The following is a 23,116-nucleotide window of genomic DNA, read 5'->3' on the forward strand; positions in this document are numbered from 1 at the left end:
CAGATTTGTCTTTGTGAAGGATGCATGAATCAAGCCAAGTACAAGGTTGTCCTGGAAGAAAACTTGCTTCCTTCTGCTCTGACAATGTTCCCCAACTCTGAGGATTGGTTTTTCCAGCAGGACAATGCTCCATGCCACACAGCCAGGTTAATCAAGGTGTGGATGGAGGACCACCAGATCAAGACCCTGTCATGGCCAGCCCAATCTCCAGACCTGAACCCCACTGAAAACCTCTGGAATGTGATCAAGAGGAAGATGGATGGTCACAAGCCATCAAACAAAGCCGAGCTGCTTGAATTTTTGCGCCAGGAGTGGCATAAAGTCACCCAACATCAATGTGAAAGACTGGTGGAGAGCATGCCAAGATGCATGAAAGCTGTGCTTGAAAATCAGGGTTATTCCACCAAATATTGATTTCTGAACTCTTCCCAAGTTAAAACATTAGTATTGTGTTGTTTGAAAACGAATCTGAACTTATTTTCTTTGCATTATTCGAGGTCTGACAACACTGCATCTTTTTTGTTATTTTGACAAGTTGTCATTTTCTGCAAATAAATGCTCTAGATGACAATATTTTTATTTGGAATTTGGGAGAAATGTTGTCAGTAGTTTATAGAATAAAACAAAAGTGTTCATTTTACCCAAACACATACCTATAAATAGTAAAACCAGAGAAACTGATAATTTTGCAGTGGTCTCTTAATTTTTTCCAGAGCTGTATATCAGGCACGTCTTCTTGGCTTCATCTGTCTAGATTCATGCAAACTTATGTTTTTCTAAGTCCAAACAGTGATAGCGTTTCACTTAAATTGCTTATTTATCCATGGAAATATTTAGAAATATTCTTGATCAGGAAAGTGTGCAATTCAGTCTTCCTTGATGTGATTAAGTAGCTTGATCAGTAATACTGACGATTCATCTTCATCAGCTGAGAAAACATGCAGTTGGAAGATAATAAATACTGCTAATGTGGACTGACTGCACGAGGCATAGTGGTGGCTTGCTAATAGTCCCCTGGGTTGGATATGAAGAGAGTGCACTGTATACAGTACCCTGGGTTGGATATGAAGCGAGTGCACTGTATACAGTCCCCTGGGTTGGATATGAAGCGAGTGCACTGTATACAGTCCCCTGGGTTGGATATGAAGCGAGTGCACTGTATACAGTCCCCTGGGTTGGATATGAAGCGAGTGCACTGTATACAGTCCCCTGGGTTGGATATGAAGCGAGTGCACTGTATACAGTCCCCTGGGTTGGATATGAAGCGAGTGCACTGTATACAGTCCCCTGGGTTGGATATGAAGCGAGTGCACTGTATACAGGTATCCTGGGTTGGATATGAAGCGAGTGCACTGTATACAGGTATCCTGGGTTGGATATGAAGCGAGTGCACTGTATACAGTCCCCTGGGTTGGATATGAAGTGAGTGCACTGTATACAGTCCCCTGGGTTGGATATGAAGCGAGTGCACTGTATACAGGTATCCTGGGTTGGATATGAAGCGAGTGCACTGTATACAGTCCCCTGGGTTGGATATGAAGCGAGTGCACTGTATACAGTCCCCTGGGTTGGATATGAAGCGAGTGCACTGTATACAGGTATCCTGGGTTGAATATGAAGAGAGTGCACTGTATACAGTCCCCTGGGTTGGATATGAAGCGAGTGCCCTGTATACAGTCCCCTTGGTTGGATATGAAGCGAGTGCACTGTATACAGTCCCCTGGGTTGGATATGAAGCGAGTGCACTGTATACAGTCCCCTTGGTTGGATATGAAGCGAGTGCACTGTATACAGTCCCCTGGGTTGGATATGAAGCGAGTGCACTGTATACCAGGCTTGCTAGATGGGTGGAGATCCGGAATATGGTCGTGTGCTGTTCAGACCTATGAACTTATTACCAGAAAGCCTACTTGCTTTCAGTCCATTAAGTATTGAAGTGATCTTCCTTTGATATACCATACTGCAACTGTGTGTACTGCACAGATTGACAGACCGTGCTATTGCTAAGCATATAGTAACATATATTATATATATATATATATATATATATATATATATATATATATATATATAATATATATATAAAGAACAATCCCCACTCTCTCAGTTAAATATTGCTCACAATCAGTTGAACAAACCGTATATTTCTTGTTGATTTACGACATGTTAACTTAGAGATACGCTTAGTCACACACTCTGTCAATCTCTGATTTAAATTCTATTTTATTGAACAGACAATATTTTCAAAACAAAAAAAACGCGTTTCAACACAATGTGTCTTTGTCGGGTAGTATATATATATATTTTCCTATGCCATGTTTTAATGCATTCCATCCATTTACTGTGTAGAATATTCCTCACCAGTGGCTTCAAGTCCATCAACACACTGCGTTACTCTGGCATTACCCACTCTCTCTTCACAGCAGTGTACAATCCCCACTCTCTCTTTACAGCAGTGTACAATCCCCACTCTCTCTTCACAGTGCAATGTACAATCCCCACTCGCTTCACAGCGTAGTGTACAATCCCCACTCTCTCTTTACAGCGTAGTGTACAATCCCCACTCGCTTCACAGCGCAGTGTACAATCCCCACTGTCTCTTTACAGCAGTGTACAATCCCCACTGTCTCTTTACAGCAGTGTACAATCCCCACTGTCTCTTTACAGCAGTGTAGAATCCCCACTGTCTCTTTACAGCGTAGTGTACAATCCCCACTCTCTCTTCACAGCGCAGTGTACAATCCCCACTCTCTCTTCACAGCGCAGTGTACAATCCCCACTCTCTCTTCACAGCAGTGTACAATCCCCACTCTCTCTTCACAGCGCAGTGTACAATCCCCACTCTCTCTTCACAGCGCAGTGTACAATCCCCACTCTCTCTTCACAGCGCAGTGTACAATCCCCACTCTCTCTTCACAGCGTAGTGTACAATCCCCACTCTCTCTTTACAGCGTAGTGTACAATCCCCACTCTCTCTTCACAGCGCAGTGTACAATCCCCACTCTCTCTTCACAGCGCAGTGTACAATCCCCACTCTCTCTTCACAGCGCAGTGTACAATCCCCACTCTCTCTTCACAGCGCAGTGTACAATCCCCACTCTCTCTTCACAGCGCAGTGTACAATCCCCACTCTCTCTTCACAGCGTAGTGTACAATCCCCACTCTCTCTTCACAGCGCAGTGTACAATCCCCACTCTCTCTTCACAGCGTAGTGTACAATCCCCACTCTCTCTTCACAGCGCAGTGTACAATCCCCACTCTCTCTTCACAGCGCAGTGTACAATCCCCACTCTCTCTTCACAGCGTAGTGTACAATCCCCACTCTCTCTTCACAGCGTAGTGTACAATCCCCACTCTCTCTTCACAGCGCAGTGTACAATCCCCACTCTCTCTTCACAGCGCAGTGTACAATCCCCACTCTCTCTTCACAGCGCAGTGTACAATCCCCACTCTCTCTTCACAGCGCAGTGTACAATCCCCACTCTCTCTTCACAGCGCAGTGTACAATCCCCACTCTCTCTTCACAGCGCAGTGTACAATCCCCACTCTCTCTTCACAGCGCAGTGTACAATCCCCACTCTCTCTTCACAGCGCAGTGTACAATCCCCACTCTCTCTTCACAGCGCAGTGTACAATCCCCACTCTCTCTTCACAGCGCAGTGTACAATCCCCACTCTCTCTTCACAGCGCAGTGTACAATCCCCACTCTCTCTTCACAGCGCAGTGTACAATCCCCACTCTCTCTTCACAGCGCAGTGTACAATCCCCACTCTCTCTTCACAGCGCAGTGTACAATCCCCACTCTCTCTTCACAGCGCAGTGTACAATCCCCACTCTCTCTTCACAGCGCAGTGTACAATCCCCACTCTCTCTTCACAGCGCAGTGTACAATCCCCACTCTCTCTTCACAGCGCAGTGTACAATCCCCACTCTCTCTTCACAGCGCAGTGTACAATCCCCACTCTCTCTTCACAGCGCAGTGTACAATCCCCACTCTCTCTTCACAGCGCAGTGTACAATCCCCACTCTCTCTTCACAGCGCAGTGTACAATCCCCACTCTCTCTTCACAGCGCAGTGTACAATCCCCACTCTCTCTTCACAGCGCAGTGTACAATCCCCACTCTCTCTTCACAGCGCAGTGTACAATCCCCACTCTCTCTTCACAGCGCAGTGTACAATCCCCACTCTCTCTTCACAGCGCAGTGTACAATCCCCACTCTCTCTTCACAGCGCAGTGTACAATCCCCACTCTCTCTTCACAGCGCAGTGTACAATCCCCACTCTCTCTTCACAGCGCAGTGTACAATCCCCACTCTCTCTTCACAGCGCAGTGTACAATCCCCACTCTCTCTCCACAGTGCAATTTGTCTTCCCTGCCAGATCCCTCTTTTAATGCTTCTGTGCTTGCTACATATAGCAACGTGCCAGGTTTTGGGCTGTTCATTGTGGAGGATGAGGTTGTTTTTTATTGTCTTGCCTCCTGTGTTCGTGTAGTCGGAGTACAGGCATTCAGGTTTGTCTCTCGGGACACTGAGCTGGTGCTGTTTCCTGGTCTGTGCATTGCTCTGCAGGGTACTGCACCTTGTTTACATATCTTTGTGTTATTAATTTAGCTTTCCACTTCACTAAGAAATAGTACAAACAAATTCTTCAGGAGCACATCTTTTTAGTGACTGTTAACTGTCTCTCACTCCCTCTCTCATGCTCTCATCTACAGGACTGTCACATTTCTCATTTTCTTTCACATTATTGCCAAAGAGAAATTCTTATATATTGTAATATGTGTTTCTAAATTGATTTGTAAAAACATAGTTCCTTTTTTTAATGATCAAATGTGTTTTATTGAAGAAAAGCAACATATAAATAAATACTAAACTAAATAAAGCTGCCATGCCAAAGTGGTTTTGCACAGTAAACTGTTCTGCATGCTTGCAGCTGGAAATCACGAATGTAACCAAAAGCTCAACGAGAGACACTGAAATTCAGTTTGTTTTAGTTGTTCTAAATTCAGAATTATTGTGTGTGTAATAGTTCTGGAAGACACTGAATTTGGAGCAGCATTAACCCATGTCCATGATGGGGTACAGAATCCACCAAGTCTGGTACCGGCTGGCTAGATCAAATTGAGACGACATCTTCCCAGCTTCCACCTGCTTTCAGTGGTTTTTTTTGTAAATATTCATATCATTCAGTAACCTACACAAGAATGCAGTTTTGGATTACAATATGCAGATGATTCAATTCCCCAATGGTTCTATGAAGTGGTTATCACTGTACTCAGATGGCATGTTATACATGCGAAACAGCAACTCAGTGAATTTATATTTTAATTGTCAAGTACGTTTAATTAAATTCAGCTTTCCAAAACAGAGTAGTGGCATAAAAAAAAATGTAAAAAAGTAAGTAAGACGTAGCTTGGGTGTTACTGTGCATAGCTCTGGTTTCCTTACCACCAGGTTCCAAGTTTGTGGATGCTTGAATTTCCATCCACACATGTGATTACAACCCCCAGGTCCTGGGGGAGCACAGCTGAATGAAATACAGCCTCGCAGCGAGAGAGCACGTGTTCTGAATAGTGCAGTGTTCAGCGTATTTCAAACACTATTCACCTCCTTGCTCCTTACAATGTGTGGGCAGTCAAGAAATAGCAACCAGCAACCCGTACTTGGAGGTTTTCAATCGATTTCAGTCCCTGCCCAGCACCACGCTTGCTACACTGGCTCTGAATATAAGCTAGCCCATTTTCACCAACACCATGGACTTAGAGTTGAGAAGACAGCCAGTGTGTATTTTGGAGATACCAATAAAAGTGCTTATTGAGGGGCTAGGATTGAATTGGAGTCTGAAACATATGTAATGATAATGCCCTGAAGAGGACCTGCCTAACATTGCAATGGTCCAACTCTTAGTTCTTCTTCTTAATGGTAAGGGTGCAGATATGAATTGAGTTTACAGCTGCAGTGCCCAGTAATCGTGTTCAATTTTATACTAAAACAGGCAGCTCTTACTGTGTCGACAGGTTAGTCGCATTCAGCACAGATGACAGCGTATACATCTTTTAAGCCTTTATTGTGCCAAGAAGAGAAACCCATTTTAGCTTTAAAAGCATATTGCCCTTGCAGTGATCCTGCAAATAACTGATGCTGTATCTGAACACACAGAAAGCACGCTGAACTGCATATTACGTGATGAAAGTGAACCTCCCGCAAGCAGACAATAGCAATTTCAATACACAATGATATGACAATATCAAAGTGAAACATTGTGTAACATAATAAATAACAACAGGCACTCAAAACCAAAACAACAAACACACAATAAACGGAAAGAAAAGCAGAAGCCATGCAGGTACAGTGTGGCATGCATATGATCTCCACAGGTTAGTACAGAGCAAGCCACACAGGCTGTTGTACATCTGGGTTACACAGCCATGCCAGCAAATGCCACAAGATGGTGCTGCTACCTACCTGTACTGGTCTGGCTGGTGCACCATGGGAGCCTGACTGTAGTTTGGGTGTTGTTGCATGAACACGGCCCGTCCCCCAGACCCAGCCTGGCTGGGGTAGACAGGTGACTTAACATATGCCAGCCTAAATTGGGACAAAAGAACAGCTTTGTGTGGCTTCATTCCACTGCTGGTCTCTATAAAACAACAGCTTTGTGTGGCTTCATTCCACTGCTGGTCTCTAATAAAAGAACTCAAGACATCACCAGCCTGTCTATTAAAACAAACACACAAAAGCCTTCTCAGCAAACAACTAGGAATCTGGATGCAAGTCTTTAGTCATGTACAGTAAGTGGAAGAGGAATGGGAAGGACAGGCAGAGGATTGCAACCCCTAAAAAGCTGAACCATTATTTCAAATCCAGAACCAAAGTTTGATAAAGTTTGATGTAACAATTAGTCCCAGATATACAGTGATGACCAATACAGTAAAACCCAGCTGTGTAGCACCAGTAACATGAACGTGTTCAGATAAAAATGAACACTGTACAGTTCCCAGTCAAGAGACCTCTGCAAAAACAAACAACAGAACAGCTTTACTTTTAACTCTTTGCTGCCTGGTGTCCAAAAGATCTGACATTGAGAAAACATGCATTAAATAGGTCTGGGAACCTACCCTGAGGAGTAAAGGGTTCAATATTTCAAACACAGAACCGTGAACTAAGTGCCAGCCTGGCTGTGAGGATTCTCTAGAGTTTATACACGGCTTGTGTAAAGGCATTTGGTTAAGGTGCAGTATATTCACAATGCAGTGGCTTATTGAGTGGAAGTAGAGTGCTGAATGCTGGTACTGGCACAGTGATGAAATAAAGAAATTAAAGAACTTCCTGAAAAGGGCATTTACAAATGATTCTTATCATGCCGAGGGAAACAGAATCTACCACCACTGGCCATCAACTATTATGAGAATGTTAAGTCAATGCAATAGAGACCCAGCTGCAAGACTGGAACATGGAAACGGTTCAGCGGCCATAGCGGATTTATCAAAAATATTCAAACGTCTTCTTCTGTGAAACCATTCTGCCGATTGAAGCAAAACTTTGCATACATAGCCTTGGCAAGGTTGTCTATCAGGACTGTTCAAGGCAAGTCTCTACATAAAAAAACATGGCCGCGGCAAGCCAATCAAATTTCAGCTATGATTGATTTGCATATAGTTGGATATATTACAGTATTTACCTAAGGTACAATGTTGTAGACTCATGGATCTTGGATAGTGGAGGCCTATTGGCATTAATTATGGGAAAAAATGACCTTGATCTTGACCTTTCAACTCTCTTTAAGGTCAAATGTAAAACTAGCTTACAACTCCTTACAGAGTGGAGACATGGTAATGGTTACTATGGAACACAGATAGGAACCCGTATATGCTTTATTAAAAAATGACCTTGATCATGATCTTTCACCTCTCTTCAAGGTCAAATGCAAAGCTTATAACTGTTTAGAAAGTATAGCTAGGGCCAATGGTGACTAAGGAACACATACAGGAAACCATATGGGCTCGATCCAAAAATTACCTAAACACTGACCTTTGACCTACGAAGATAATTCAATGATGGTGAAAATAGAATGCGTTTAAATGTCTAAATATTCCACAATTTAGCATTAAATGTTTTTTAGGTCAGCATTTAAATATTTAAGAACATTTGTTGTATAATAAAGCTAGATAAAACAATAAATTTTGAATGTGCCAATGCTATTTTGTTTCTGCTTTTATAAATATTGTTTAAACATGTATTATCTTGAAATATCTACTGTCACACCCTGAAATCCTGTGAAGTAAAAAATGGTTTGGTCTTTTACTGCCCATGAGAACTTTCTCTCATCTCCTGTGTAAACAAATTGCAGGTTACTAACCTCCAGCACGATCAACTATAAAGCTTGTTCATTCAGCGCTGTATCACCCAGTGATGGAAGCACTGATCATTCATTGACCACATGAGATGGGCTTGATGATGGGCCTGCCATGTATAGCGAGCACAATACTGTGGTGGGATGGCATGACCCCTAATGTTTTATAGCAGGCTCCCAGACCAACACAACTCAATCCACTCTCAGCCCTCAGACTGACTTTTGGCCAACAACTGAAACAAAAATAAAAACCTGAAAATGGTCTCCATGGTTACACTAACCTGCTGTGGGCGGAGCTGGCAGCTGCTTGCATGACGGCAGCAGCGGCCTCCTGAGCCTTGCGGTTGATGGACGGCAGAGGGGGACCCATCCCCTGGACAGTCTGCTGAGGCATGCTGGGAGAGTTGGGGGCCATGTTGCTCATGCTTCCAGGGTACGGTCTGCTGGCCATTCCTGACGCTGGCCCCCGGCCCAGGGGCATGGAGCCACAGGGCTGCCCAGGACCCTGCCCGTGCATCGGGCTGCTGGCGTTCATACCCAAGCTGTTGCTCATGCCAGGACCTGCTCCACTGTAGTTGGCACTTGGTGCCCCTCCATAATTTGGCGGCCTCGGATAGTTACCTGGGCAAGGAGAAAAATAAGGCATATGGCTCTCTTCAGACAGAAAGGAACATCATGCAGCCATGAGAATTTGGGGAAAAAGTAACTCAAAGTCCAGGAGGCACAGCCAGGGAAAATGTTATTTCTCACAGAATCCATCTTTCCATGAAAAATAGACAGTAAAAACCCAGGCTGTATGTGAAAGAGCCATTTATTATGATTGGATTAAAACTATACCTCCTGGCAAATGAGATACAATACTAATTGGTGTAATAGGGAAGTAATTCAACAAACACTATAGAACTCATTTAAATACATTCCCTGCATGGGGGAGTCATACCCCAGACACACCACCAACTACAGCTGTCTTATTGCAGATCAAATGAATTGAAACATGTCCCAAGAATAGAAGTTGTGTGACAGTAGTGAATGCCTAACTAAGTTCATTCAACCTGCATTGCTGCATATCCCACAAGCAACCTGTCACTGCTATACACACTACAGCAAGGGACAAGCACAACCTGTCACTGCTATATACACTACAGCAAGGGACAGGGACAGGCACAGGAACAAAAGCAGCAGTAGAATGTTTCTTGGTGCCACAAGGGCTGCGATAGAGCTTAAAAGCATATTCACTGTAGGAGTCTAAAACAAGCCACTGAAGCAAGCACAACCCAGTCCTCCACTAATGAGCTCTCTTATGCAAGGTCCATAAATATAAAAACAAAAAAAAAATCTAAAATCCCTGTTATTTATAGGACTGCCTCTTCATCATCTGGATGCACTTGTATAGCAGCAGCCCCTGTGCTTGGCTACAGTACACTTTTCCCAATTATATGGAAATTCAAAGCATTGCCATGCATTCCGAAGAGAAGTGCTCAATCCCCAAGACGCGAGAGGAGAGATTGTTGGAACCAATGAGATTAGAACGCCTGGTCAGCCCAGCGGATCACCTCTTTGAGGAAAGAGGCAGCTGCTAGTCAGCTCAGCGGATCACCTCGAGGATAAGAGGCAGCTGCTAGTCAGCTCAGCGGATCACTTCCTCAAGGCTGGACTCCACTGCATGCCTCAGTGGGATAAGAGGTAAAGTAGTGGAAAGGGGCTGATGTTTCATTAAGGTACAGCTGCAGCCTCTAACAAACACAAAACTGTAGAATTACAAAGCCTGGAGTTGTATCTATTTATTTTTCTTGATAATGCAAGGAATGCTGATTGTTTGTAAGAGAAAGAAAACAGGAACACAAAATGTCATCAGAAGGCTTTTAAAATTAGACTATTTCCAAGCATGCAGACTCACCCCCCTCTCCCACACCGCTGTGTTTAAACCTCTATACACTTTGTATACTCCCACCCCCCTCTCCCACACCGCTGTGTTTAAACCTCCACATACTTTGTATACCCCCACCCCCATCTCCCACACCGCTGTGTTTAAACCTCTATACACTTTGTATACTCCCACCCCCCTCTCCCACACAGCTGTGTTTAAACCTCTATACACTTTGTATACTCCCACCCCCCTCTCCCACACCGCTGTGTTTAAACCTCTATACACTTTGTATACTCCCACCCCCATCTCCCACACCGCTGTGTTTAAACCTCTATACACTTTGTATACTCCCACCCCCCTCTCCCACACCGCTGTGTTTAAACCTCTATACACTTAGTATACTCCCACCCCCCTCTCCCACACCGCTGTGTTTAAACCTCTATACACTTTGTATACTCCCACCCCCCTCTCCCACACCGCTGTGTTTAAACCTCTATACACTTTGTATACTCCCACCCCCATCTCCCACACCGCTGTGTTTAAACCTCTATACACTTTGTATACTCCCACCCCCATCTCCCACACCGCTGTGTTTAAACCTCTATACACTTTGTATAAGAACATAAGAACATAAGAAAGTTTACAAACGAGAGGAGGCCATTCGGCCCATCTTGCTCGTTTGGTTGTTAGTAGCTTATTGATCCCAAAATCTCATCAAGCAGCTTCTTGAAGGATCCCAGGGTGTCAGCTTCAACAACATTACTGGGGAGTTGATTCCAGACCCTCACAATTCTCTGTGTAAAAAAGTGTCTCCTATTTTCTGTTCTGAATGCCCCTTTGTCTAAACTCCATTTGTGACCCCTGGTCCTTGTTTCTTTTTTCAGGCTGAAAAAGTCCCTTGGGTCGACACTGTCAATACCTTTTAGAATTTTGAATGCTTGAATTAGGTCGCCACGTAGTCTTCTTTGTTCAAGACTGAACAGATTCAATTCTTTTAGCCTGTCTGCATATGACATGCCTTTTAAGCCTGGAATAATTCTGGTCGCTTTTCTTTGCACTCTTTCTAGAGCAGCAATATCTTTTTTATAGCGAGGTGACCAGAACTGAACACAATATTCAAGATGAGGTCTTACTAGTGCATTGTACAGTTTTAACATTACTTCCCTTGATTTAAATTCAACACTTTTCACAATGTATCCGAGCATCTTGTTAGCCTTTTTTATAGCTTCCCCACATTGCCTAGATGAAGACATTTCTGAGTCAACAAAAACTCCTAGGTCTTTTTCATAGATTCCTTCTCCAATTTCAGTATCTCCCATATGATATTTATAATGTACATTTTTATTTCCTGCGTGCAGTACCTTACACTTTTCTCTATTAAATGTCATTTGCCATGTGTCTGCCCAGTTCTGAATCTTGTCTAGATCATTTTGAATGACCTTTGCTGCTGCAACAGTGTTTGCCACTCCTCCTACTTTTGTGTCATCTGCAAATTTAACAAGTTTGCTTACTATACCAGAATCTAAATCATTAATGTAGATTAGGAATAGCAGAGGACCTAATACTGATCCCTGTGGTACACCGCTGGTTACCACACTCCATTCTGAGGTTTTTCCTCTAATCAGTACTTTCTGTTTTCTACATGTTAACCACTCCCTAATCCATGTACATGTGTTTCCTTGAATCCCAACTGCGTTCAGTTTGAGAATTAATCTTTTGTGCGGGACTTTGTCAAAAGCTTTCTGGAAATCTAAATAAACCATGTCATATGCTTTGCAATTATCCATTATGGATGTTGCATCCTCAAAAAAATCAAGCAAGTTAGTTAGACACGATCTCCCTTTCCTAAAACCATGTTGACTGTCTCCCAGTACCCTGTTACCATATAGGTAATTTTCCATTTTGGATCTTATTATAGTTTCCATAAGTTTGCATATAATAGAAGTCAGGCTTACTGGTCTGTAGTTACCTGGTTCAGTTTTGTTTCCCTTTTTGTGGATCGGTATTACGTTTGCAATTTTCCAGTCTGTCGGTACCACCCCTGTGTCAAGAGACTGCTGCATGATCTTGGTTAGCGGTTTGTAAATTACTTCTTTCATTTCTTTGAGTACTACTGGGAGGATCTCATCCAGCCCAGGGGATTTGTTTATTTTAAGAGCTCCTAGTCCCTTTAACACTTCTGCCTCAGTTATGCTAAAGTTATTTAAAACTGGATAGGAACTGGATGACATGTGGGGCATGTTGTCAGTATCTTCCTTTGTAAAAACTTGTGAAAAGTAATCATTTAACATATTTGCTATTTTTTTTTCTTCCTCTACGATTTTGCCATTTGTATCTCTTAAACATTTAATCTCCTCTTTGAATGTTCTCTTGCTGTTGTAATATTGGAAAAACATTTTGGAATTGGTTTTAGCTCCCTTAGCAATGTTTATTTCTATTTCTCTCTTGGCCTTTCTAACTTCCTTTTTGACTTGCGTTTGCAGTTCTGTGTACTCTTTCTGCGTACTTTCTTTTTGGTCCTTTTTTAATGCTCTGTAAAGTGCCTTTTTTCGCTGAATATTTTTTTTAATTGATCTATTAAACCATTTTGGCAATTTAGTTTTACATTTAGATTTGTCTACTTTAGGGATATAATTGTTTTGCGCCTCTAGTACTACATTTTTGAAGAACAACCATCCTTCTTCTGTGGGTGTTTTCTCTATTTTACTCCAATCTACTTCTGTTAGTCTCTGTTTCATACCTTCATAGTTTGCTTTTCTAAAATTGTAAACCTTAGCTTTAGTCTTTACTTTTGGGGATTTAAAAAACACTTCAAATGAGACCATGTTGTGGTCTGAGTTTGCCAGTGGTTCTCTGACCTCTGTTTTAGTTATTCTATCTTCGTTATTTGAAAAGACTAAATCAAGGCATGCCTCCCCTCTAGTGGGTGCCTTCACAAATTGTGTTAGGAAGCAGTCATTTGTCATTTCCACCATTTCTATTTCATCCTTCGCGCTACCCACCGGGTTTTCCCATTTTATTTGGGGGAAGTTGAAATCCCCCATTAGTATGGCTTCTCCTTTGCTACACGCATTTCTAATATCATTGTATAACAGATTATTGTGCTCACCGTCTGAATCTGGCGATCTATAGCATGCTCCTATTATTATGCCCTTTGAATTTTTGTCTGTTATTCTGACCCATATTGATTCGGTTTTATTTTCTTTGTCCAGGTTTAACACCTGGGCTTCAAGACTGTTTCTTATGTATAGCGCTACCCCTCCTCCTCTTCTGTCCTGCCTGTCTTTCCTATACAGTGTATACCCACAAATATTATATTCGTCCCCATCACTCTCAGACAACCACGTTTCTGTAACACCTATCACATCATAGTTACCTGTTAGTGCAGTAGCTTCAAGTTCTAGAATTTTGTTTCTGATACTTCTAGCATTTAGATAAATACATTTAATGGTTGTCTTACCTGAGTTGTTGTTCTTGTTTTGATGCGGTCTCCCTTCTGTTTTTTTGTTGATTTCTCCCCCCTTCCTTTCTAGTTTAAATGCTTCCGAACCTGCTCAAGGATCTTTTCTCCAAGTAGACTAGTTCCCTTGTTATTTAAATGCAGTCCATCCCGTCTATACAGATAGTCCTCGTTGTAGAATGTGGTCCAATGATCAAGATAGGTGAAGCCTTCCCGTGTGCACCACGTCTTCAGCCATGCGTTTTGATTAATTATTTCCAGCTGTCCATATGGTCCTTTGCAAGGTGCGGGTAGTATACCAGAAAATACCACAGTTTTGGTCTTCTCTTTTAATTTCCTTCCTAGCTCTCTGAATTTGTTTTGCAGGGATTTTGGTCTGTCTCTTCCAATGTTGTTTGTACCGATGTGGACGACTACTACCGGGTCGTCTCCTGTTCGTTCTAGGAGCCTGTCCACGTTTTCAGTGATGTGCTTGACCGAGGCTCCCGGAAGGCAGCACACTGTTGTAGTAAGGGGGTCCAAACTGCGAATTGAACTTGCTGTGTTTCTCAATATGGAGTCCCCAACAATCATGACCTCCCTTCTTTTTGCTGTCTGGTCACCACTGTCAATAGGGTCCTGGATGTTGTTCCTTTCATTCTCTTGTTGTTGGTTCTGCTCATCAAAATTCTGAAGTGACTCAAATCTGTTGGTTGTTTTGATTTCTGGTGGTGTTAGTTTATCCCAGCTGTGACTGCTTGTTTATTCCCACACCGCTGTGTTTAACCAAGTTTCTTTTTTTCCCTGCTTCTGCCTACCTGAACCCAGCTGTTCTGACCTTTGTATCTCCCTGGTCTCCTTTCAGTTAAACCTTAGGGGTGATGCAGACCCCTTCCATGAATTGTGGGTTTGTGCCAGTTCCTCAACCCCCTGTTGCTGTCTCACACCCCCATCCAGCTCCACTTTCTAGCATGTGTACTAGTTTTGTATGCAAATCCCCACACTTGGTGTTTCGCGCGGCACTTTACTCCCACACTTGGTTTAGCTCCGCTGTGTTTAAACCTATATACCCCCTCTCCCACACTGGTGTTTTCTATACACTTTGTATACTCCCACATCACACCGCAGGTGTTTAAACATACAGTATTACCCCCTGCTGTGTTTAAACCGCTATACATTTTGTATACTCCCACCCCCATCTCCCACACTGCTGTGTTTAAACCTCTATACACTTTGTATACTCCCACCCCCCTCTCCCACACCGCTGTGTTTAAACCTTACACTTTGTATACTCCCACCCCCACACCTGTGTTTAAACCTCTATACACTTTGTATACTCCCACCCCCCTCTCCCACACCGCTGTGTTTAAACCTCTATACACTTTGTATACTCCCACCCCCATCTCCCACACCGCTGTGTTTAAACCTCTATACACTTTGTATACTCCCATTTCCACACTTTGTACTTCTCCCACCCCCCTCTCCCACACCGCTGTGTTTAAACCTCTATACACTTTGTATACTCCCACCCCCCTCTCCCACACCGCTGTGTTTAAACCTCTATACACTTTGTATACTCCCACCCCCCTCTCCCACACCGCTGTGTTTAAACCTCTATACACTTTGTATACTCCCACCCCCATCTCCCACACCGCTGTGTTTAAACCTCTATACACTTTGTATACTCCCACCCCCCTCTCCCACACCGCTGTGTTTAAACCTCTATACACTTTGTATACTCCCACCCCCCTCTCCCACACCGCTGTGTTTAAACCTCTATACACTTTGTATACTCCCACCCCCTCTCCCACACCGCTGTGTTTAAACCTCTATACAATACTCCCACCCCCATCTCCCACACCGCTGTGTTTAAACCTCTATACACTTGTATACTCCCACCCCCCTCTCCCACACCGCTGTGTTTAAACCTCTATACACTTTGTATACTCCCACCCCCCTCTCCCACACCGCTGTGTTTAAACCTCTATACACTTTGTATACTCCCACCCCCATCTCCCACACCGCTGTGTTTAAACCTCTATACACTTTGTATACTCCCACCCCCCTCTCCCACACCGCTGTGTTTAAACCTCTATACACTTTGTATACTCCCACCCCCATCTCCCACACCGCTGTGTTTAAACCTCTATACACTTTGTATACTCCCACCCCCATCTCCCACACCGCTGTGTTTAAACCTCTATACACTTTGTATACTCCCACCCCCATCTCCCACACCGCTGTGTTTAAACCTCTATACACTTTGTATACTCCCACCCCCCTCTCCCACACCGCTGTGTTTAAACCTCTATACACTTTGTATACTCCCACCCCCCTCTCCCACACCGCTGTGTTTAAACCTCTATACACTTTGTATACTCCCACCCCCCTCTCCCACACCGCTGTGTTTAAACCTCTATACACTTTGTATACTCCCACCCCCCTCTCCCACACCGCTGTGTTTAAACCTCTACACACTTTGTATACTCCCACCCCCATCTCCCACACCGCTGTGTTTAAACCTCTATACACTTTGTATACTCCCACCCCCCTCTCCCACACTTTGTATACTCCCACCCCCATCTCCCACCGCTGTGTTTAAACCTCTATACACTTTGTATACTCCCACCCCCCTCTCCCACACCGCTGTGTTTAAACCTCTATACACTTTGTATACTCCCACCCCCATCTCCCACACCGCTGTGTTTAAACCTCTATACACTTTGTATACTCCCACCCCCCTCTCCCACACCGCTGTGTTTAAACCTCTATACACTTTGTATACTCCCACCCCCATCTCCCACACAGCTGTGTTTAAACCTCTATACACTTTGTATACTCCCACCCCCCTCTCCCACACCGCTGTGTTTAAACCTCTATACACTTTGTATACTCCCACCCCCCTCTCCCACACCGCTGTGTTTAAACCTCTATACACTTTGTATACTCCCACCCCCCTCTCCCACACCGCTGTGTTTAAACCTCTATACACTTTGTATACTCCCACCCCCCTCTCCCACACCGCTGTGTTTAAACCTCTATACACTTTGTATACTCCCACCCCCATCTCCCACACCGCTGTGTTTAAACCTCTATACACTTTGTATACTCCCACCCCCCTCTCCCACACCGCTGTGTTTAAACCTCTATACACTTTGTATACTCCCACCCCCCTCTCCCACACCGCTGTGTTTAAACCTCTATACACTTTGTATACTCCCACCCCCCTCTCCCACACCGCTGTGTTTAAACCTCTATACACTTTGTATACTCCCACCCCCCTCTCCCACACCGCTGTGTTTAAACCTCTATACACTTTGTATACTCCCACCCCCCTCTCCCACACCGCTGTGTTTAAACCTCTATACACTTTGTATACTCCCACCCCCCTCTCCCACACCGCTGTGTTTAAACCTCTATACACTTTGTATACTCCCACCCCCCTCTCCCACACCGCTGTGTTTAAACCTCTATACACTTTGTATACTCCCACCCCCCTCTCCCACACCGCTGTGTTTAAACCTCTATACACTTTGTATACTCCCACCCCCCTCTCCCACACCGCTGTGTTTAAACCTCTATACACTTTGTATACTCCCACCCCCCTCTCCCACACCGCTGTGTTTAAACCTCTATACACTTTGTATACTCCCACCCCCCTCTCCCACACCGCTGTGTTTAAACCTCTATACACTTTGTATACTCCCACTGTGCTATTCACTTCATAGATGTGACTTCTTGTTGTAAAGTATACACAGCTCCTGGGCTTACTTATTGCTGCACTATTGGTCTGTTGGAATAGTTTAAGTGCACATAAACAGTGTTAGATGTTCTGGCAGAGATTGCACAGTGCATTGAATTACAACCTTTTTATCAATTTGAAATTCTTCTTTTTATACAGCAACAGCTAACAAGTTTCCCACATATTAGTAGATGTTCTGTTCCTCTTCTTGTGGCTATTCCAAATCCTCAATGAGAAAATGACATTGCTGATTGGATCCAGTGGCACTGGGACAGTTTTTAAAGTGGGGGAGCTGAAAGCCATTGAACAAAACTGTAACCCCTGTACATGATGGAAGCCTTGCAAGAACACAATGTCATCCACAACTTTAAACAGTAACAATCAATCATAAGAAATACATAATAAAAAAGCTCATTCAATCTTAATTTATGTTTTGGGTGACATTTCAGGTATCTTTTAACTTTTTTTAACACTGTAGCTATTGTGACCTGTTATTCTGTTACTTGGTGGGTTGCGGTTGAGATTTTCATTAAGCAGTTTTGAATTAGCAGACAGAGCCAATTAGCTTCTGAAGCACATAAAAAATGCAGATGCTTGTCTAATCAAAAAACCTCCCCATCGCATCACATTACTGTCATCATGATAAAGTGCCTGAATAGCAGCTAGCGTGAATCTTCTGAAATCACTGTCATCACGATAAAGAGAAGGGGTGCAATCACGGAGATCAATCTGTGCACAATCTGACCAATTTAGCCAACGGGTGCGTTCACAGAGATCATTCTTAGAAAATGATTGGCTAAACTGGTCAGGATCTGCACAGAATCTGTGCAGAATGATCTTTATGAACGCACCCTGTGAATAGTCTGAATACCAGCTAGCGTGATACAGTCTGACTAGCAGCTAGCATGAATCTTCTGAAATCACTGTCATCATGATACAGTCTGACTAGCAGCTAGCATGAATCTTCTGAAATCACTGTCATCATGATACAGTCTGAATAGCAGCTAGCATGAATCTTCTGAAATCACTGTCATCATGATACAGTCTGAATAGCAGCTAGCATGAATCTTCTGAAATCACTGTCATCACTGAATAGCAGCTAGCATGATACAGTCTGATACAGTAGCAGCTAGCATGAATCTTCTGAAATCACTGTCATCATGATACAGTCTGAATAGCAGCTAGCATGAATCTTCTGAAATCACTGTCATCATGATACAGTCTGAATAGCAGCTAGCATGAATCTTCTGAAATCACTGCCATCATGATACAGTCTGAATAGCAGCTAGCACGAATCTTCTGAAATCACTGCCATCATGATACAGTCTGAATAGCAGCTAGCATGAATCTTCTGAAATCACTGTCATCATGATACAGTCTGAATAGCAGCTAGCATGAATCTTCTGAAATCACTGCCATCATGATACAGTCTGAATAGCAGCTAGCATGAATCTTCTGAAATCACTGTCATCATGATACAGTCTGAATAGCAGCTAGCATGAATCTTCTGAAATCACTGTCATCATGATACAGTCTGAATAGCAGCTAGCACGAATCTTCTGAAATCACTGCCATCATGATACAGTCTGACTAGCAGCTAGCATGAATCTTCTGAAATCACTGCCATCATGATACAGTCTGAATAGCAGCTAGCATGAATCTTCTGAAATCACTGCATCATGATAGCAGTCTGAATACTGCCATCATGATACAGTCTGAGCTAGCTAGCATGAATCTTCTGAAATCACTGCCATCATGATACAGTCTGAATAGCAGCTAGCATGAATCTTCTGAAATCACTGTCATCATGATACAGTCTGAATAGCAGCTAGCATGAATCTTCTGAAATCACTGCCATCATGATACAGTCTGAATAGCAGCTAGCATGAATCTTCTGAAATCACTGTCATCATGATAGCAGTCTGAATAGCAGCTAGCATGAATCTTCTGAAATCACTGTCATCATGATACAGTCTGAATAGCAGCTAGCATGAATCTTCTGAAATCACTGTCATCATGATACAGTCTGAATAGCAGCTAGCATGAATCTTCTGAAATCACTGTCATCATGATACAGTCTGAATAGCAGCTAGCATGAATCTTCTGAAATCACTGTCATCATGATACAGTCTGACTAGCAGCTAGCATGAATCTTCTGAAATCACTGTCATCATGATACAGTCTGACTAGCAGCTAGCATGAATCTTCTGAAATCACTGTCATCATGATACAGTCTGAATAGCAGCTAGCATGAATCTTCTGAAATCACTGTCATCATGATACAGTCTGACTAGCAGCTAGCATGAATCTTCTGAAATCACTGTCATCATGATACAGTCTGACTAGCAGCTAGCATGAATCTTCTGAAATCACTGTCATCATGATACAGTCTGACTAGCAGCTAGCATGAATCTTCTGAAATCACTGTCATCATGATACAGTCTGAATAGCAGCTAGCATGAATCTTCTGAAATCACTGTCATCATGATACAGTCTGAATAGCAGCTAGCATGAATCTTCTGAAATCACTGTCATCATGATACAGTCTGAATAGCAGCTAGCATGAATCTTCTGAAATCACTGTCATCATGATACAGTCTGAATAGCAGCTAGCATGAATCTTCTGAAATCACTGTCATCATGATACAGTCTGAATAGCAGCTAGCATGAATCTTCTGAAATCACTGTCATCATGATACAGTCTGAATAGCAGCTAGCATGAATCTTCTGAAATCACTGTCATCATGATACAGTCTGACTAGCAGCTAGCATGAATCTTCTGAAATCACTGTCATCATGATACAGTCTGACTAGCAGCTAGCATGAATCTTCTGAAATCACTGTCATCATGATACAGTCTGAATAGCAGCTAGCATGAATCTTCTGAAATCACTGTCATCATGATACAGTCTGAATAGCAGCTAGCAGCTAGCATGATATCTGACTCTGAAATCTTCTGAAATCACTGTCATGATACAGTCTGAATAGCAGCTAGCATGAATCTTCTGAAATCACTGTCATCATGATACAGTCTGACTAGCAGCTAGCATGAATCTTCTGAAATCACTGTCATCATGATACAGTCTGAATAGCAGCTAGCATGAATCTTCTGAAATCACTGTCATCATGATACAGTCTGAATAGCAGCTAGCATGAATCTTCTGAAATCACTGCCATCATGATACAGTCTGAATAGCAGCTAGCATGAATCTTCTGAAATCACTGTCATCATGATACAGTCTGAATAGCAGCTAGCATGAATCTTCTGAAATCACTGTCATCATGATACAGTCTGAATAGCAGCTAGCACGAATCTTCTGAAATCACTGTCATCATGATACAGTCTGAATAGCAGCTAGCACGAATCTTCTGAAATCACTGTCATCATGATACAGTCTGAATAGCAGCTAGCATGAATCTTCTGAAATCACTGATCATGATACAGTCTGAATAGCAGCTAGCATGAATCTTCTGAAATCACTGCCATCATGATACAGTCTGAATAGCAGCTAGCATGAATCTTCTGAAATCACTGTCATCATGATACATGATACAGTGAATCTTCTGAAATGAACTAGCAGCTAGCATGAATCTTCTGAAATCACTGCAGCTAGCATAGAATCTTCTGAAATCACTGTCATCATGATACAGTCTGAATAGCAGCTAGCATGAATCTTCTGAAATCACTGTCATCATGATACAGTCTGAATAGCAGCTAGCATGAATCTTCTGAAATCACTGTCATCATGATACAGTCTGACAGTCTGAAATCACTATCATGATACAGCTAGCAGCTGAAATCTTCTGAAATCACTGTCATCATGATACAGTCTGAATAGCAGCTAGCATGAATCTTCTGAAATCACTGTCATCATGATACAGTCTGAATAGCAGCTAGCATGAATCTTCTGAAATCACTGTCATCATGATACAGTCTGAATAGCAGCTAGCATGAATCTTCTGAAATCACTGTCATCATGATACAGTCTGAATAGCAGCTAGCATGAATCTTCTGAAATCACTGTCATCATGATAGAAAAAGTGCTTTAAATCTGAATAGCAGCTAGCATGAATCTTCTGAAATCACTGTCATCATGATACAGTCTGAGTAGCTGAATACTGTCATCATGATACAGTAATAGCAGCTAGCATGAATCTTCTGAAATCACTGTCATCATGATACAGTCATGAATGAATCACTGCAGATACTCTGAGCAGCTGAATCTTCTGAAATCACTGTCATCATGATACAGTCTGAATAGCAGCTAGCATGAATCTTCTGAAATCACTGTCATCATGATACAGTCTGAATAGCAGCTAGCATGAATCTTCTGAAATCACTGTCATCATGATACAGTCTGAATAGCAGCTAGCATGAATCTTCTGAAATCACTGTCATCATGATACAGTCTGAATAGCAGCTAGCATGAATCTTCTGAAATCACTGTCATCATGATACAGTCTGACTAGCAGCTAGCATGAATCTTCTGAAATCACTGTCATCATGATACAGTCTGAATAGCAGCTAGCATGAATCTTCTGAAATCACTGTCATCATGATACAGTCTGAATAGCAGCTAGCATGAATCTTCTGAAATCACTGAATGATACAGTCTGAATAGCAGCTAGCATGAATCTTCTGAAATCACTGTCATCATGATACAGTCTGAGCAGCTAGCATGAATCTTCTGAAATCACTGTCATCATGATACAGTCTGACTAGCAGCTAGCATGAATCTTCTGAAATCACTGTCATCATGATACAGTCTGAATAGCAGCTAGCATGAATCTAGCAGATACAGTCTGAGCAGCTGAAATCTTCTGAAATCACTGTCATCATGATACAGTCTGACTAGCAGCTAGCATGAATCTTCTGAAATCACTGTCATCATGATACAGTCTGACTAGCAGCTAGCATGAATCTTCTGAAATCACTGTCATCATGATACAGTCTGACTAGCAGCTAGCATGAATCTTCTGAAATCACTGTCATCATGATACAGTCTGAATAGCAGCTAGCATGAATCTTCTGAAATCACTGTCATCATGATAGCAGTCTGAATCTAGGAGCTAGCTAGCATGAATCTTCTGAAATCACTGTCATCATGATACTGATAGCAGCTAGCATGAATCTTCTGAAATCACTGTCATCATGATACAGTCTGAATAGCAGCTGCTTCTGAAATCACTGTCATCATGATACAGTCTGACTAGCAGCTAGCATGAATCTTCTGAAATCACTGTCATCATGATACAGTCTGACTGCAGCTAGCAGAATCTTGATATCTTAGCAGCTAGCATGAATCTTCTGAAATCACTGTCATCATGATACAGTCTGAATAGCAGCTAGCGTGAATCTTCTGAAATCACTGTATTCATGATAGTCTGACTAGCAGCTAGCATGAATCTTCTGAAGCCCTGCTCTACTCTTATAACATATACTGCTCTAGTGCACTGATAGTGGGAGGATTATTGCCCATATTGTCAAACAGGTAACACAGCAATAACAATCCATAATGTGTCATGGAACAGAAAGGCCAGAGCACTTTTTTTTTTTTTTTTTTTAATCGCTCTTCCTGCAGTCATTTAGAGGACAGATCTCAAACCCCAGTGCCATTTTGAAAAGTGCTTTAAAACATGCTTTAGTTATAAGTGTAAAACGTTGTCAGGATGTTAACAATAAAAAGAAAAATACAGGTCAGTCATTTAAAC

The 23,116-nt window shown here is 42.7% G+C and overlaps 1 protein-coding gene across 11 annotated transcripts in view; it reads right to left on the bottom strand.

Moving 5' to 3' along the window:
* LOC121315379 (AT-rich interactive domain-containing protein 1B-like) overlaps positions 1-23,116 on the bottom strand; it is a 189,203-nt gene that overhangs the window by 45,825 nt on the left and 120,262 nt on the right. For 9 of the 11 annotated variants that reach the window (XM_041249417.1, XM_041249413.1, XM_041249422.1 and 6 more), the window contains 2 exons: positions 8,638-8,977; positions 6,469-6,591 (listed from right to left, as the gene is read on the bottom strand). In XM_041249417.1, coding sequence (XP_041105351.1) covers positions 6,469-6,591; positions 8,638-8,977 — 463 coding nt within the window. The remainder of the gene's footprint in view (positions 1-6,468; positions 6,592-8,637; positions 8,978-23,116) is intronic. The other 2 variants (XM_041249419.1, XM_041249423.1) reach the window with 1 other exon arrangement.

Source organism: Polyodon spathula, chromosome 5, assembly GCF_017654505.1.
Source record: "Polyodon spathula isolate WHYD16114869_AA chromosome 5, ASM1765450v1, whole genome shotgun sequence".
In the NCBI taxonomy this organism is placed as follows: Eukaryota; Metazoa; Chordata; class Actinopteri; order Acipenseriformes; family Polyodontidae; genus Polyodon; species Polyodon spathula.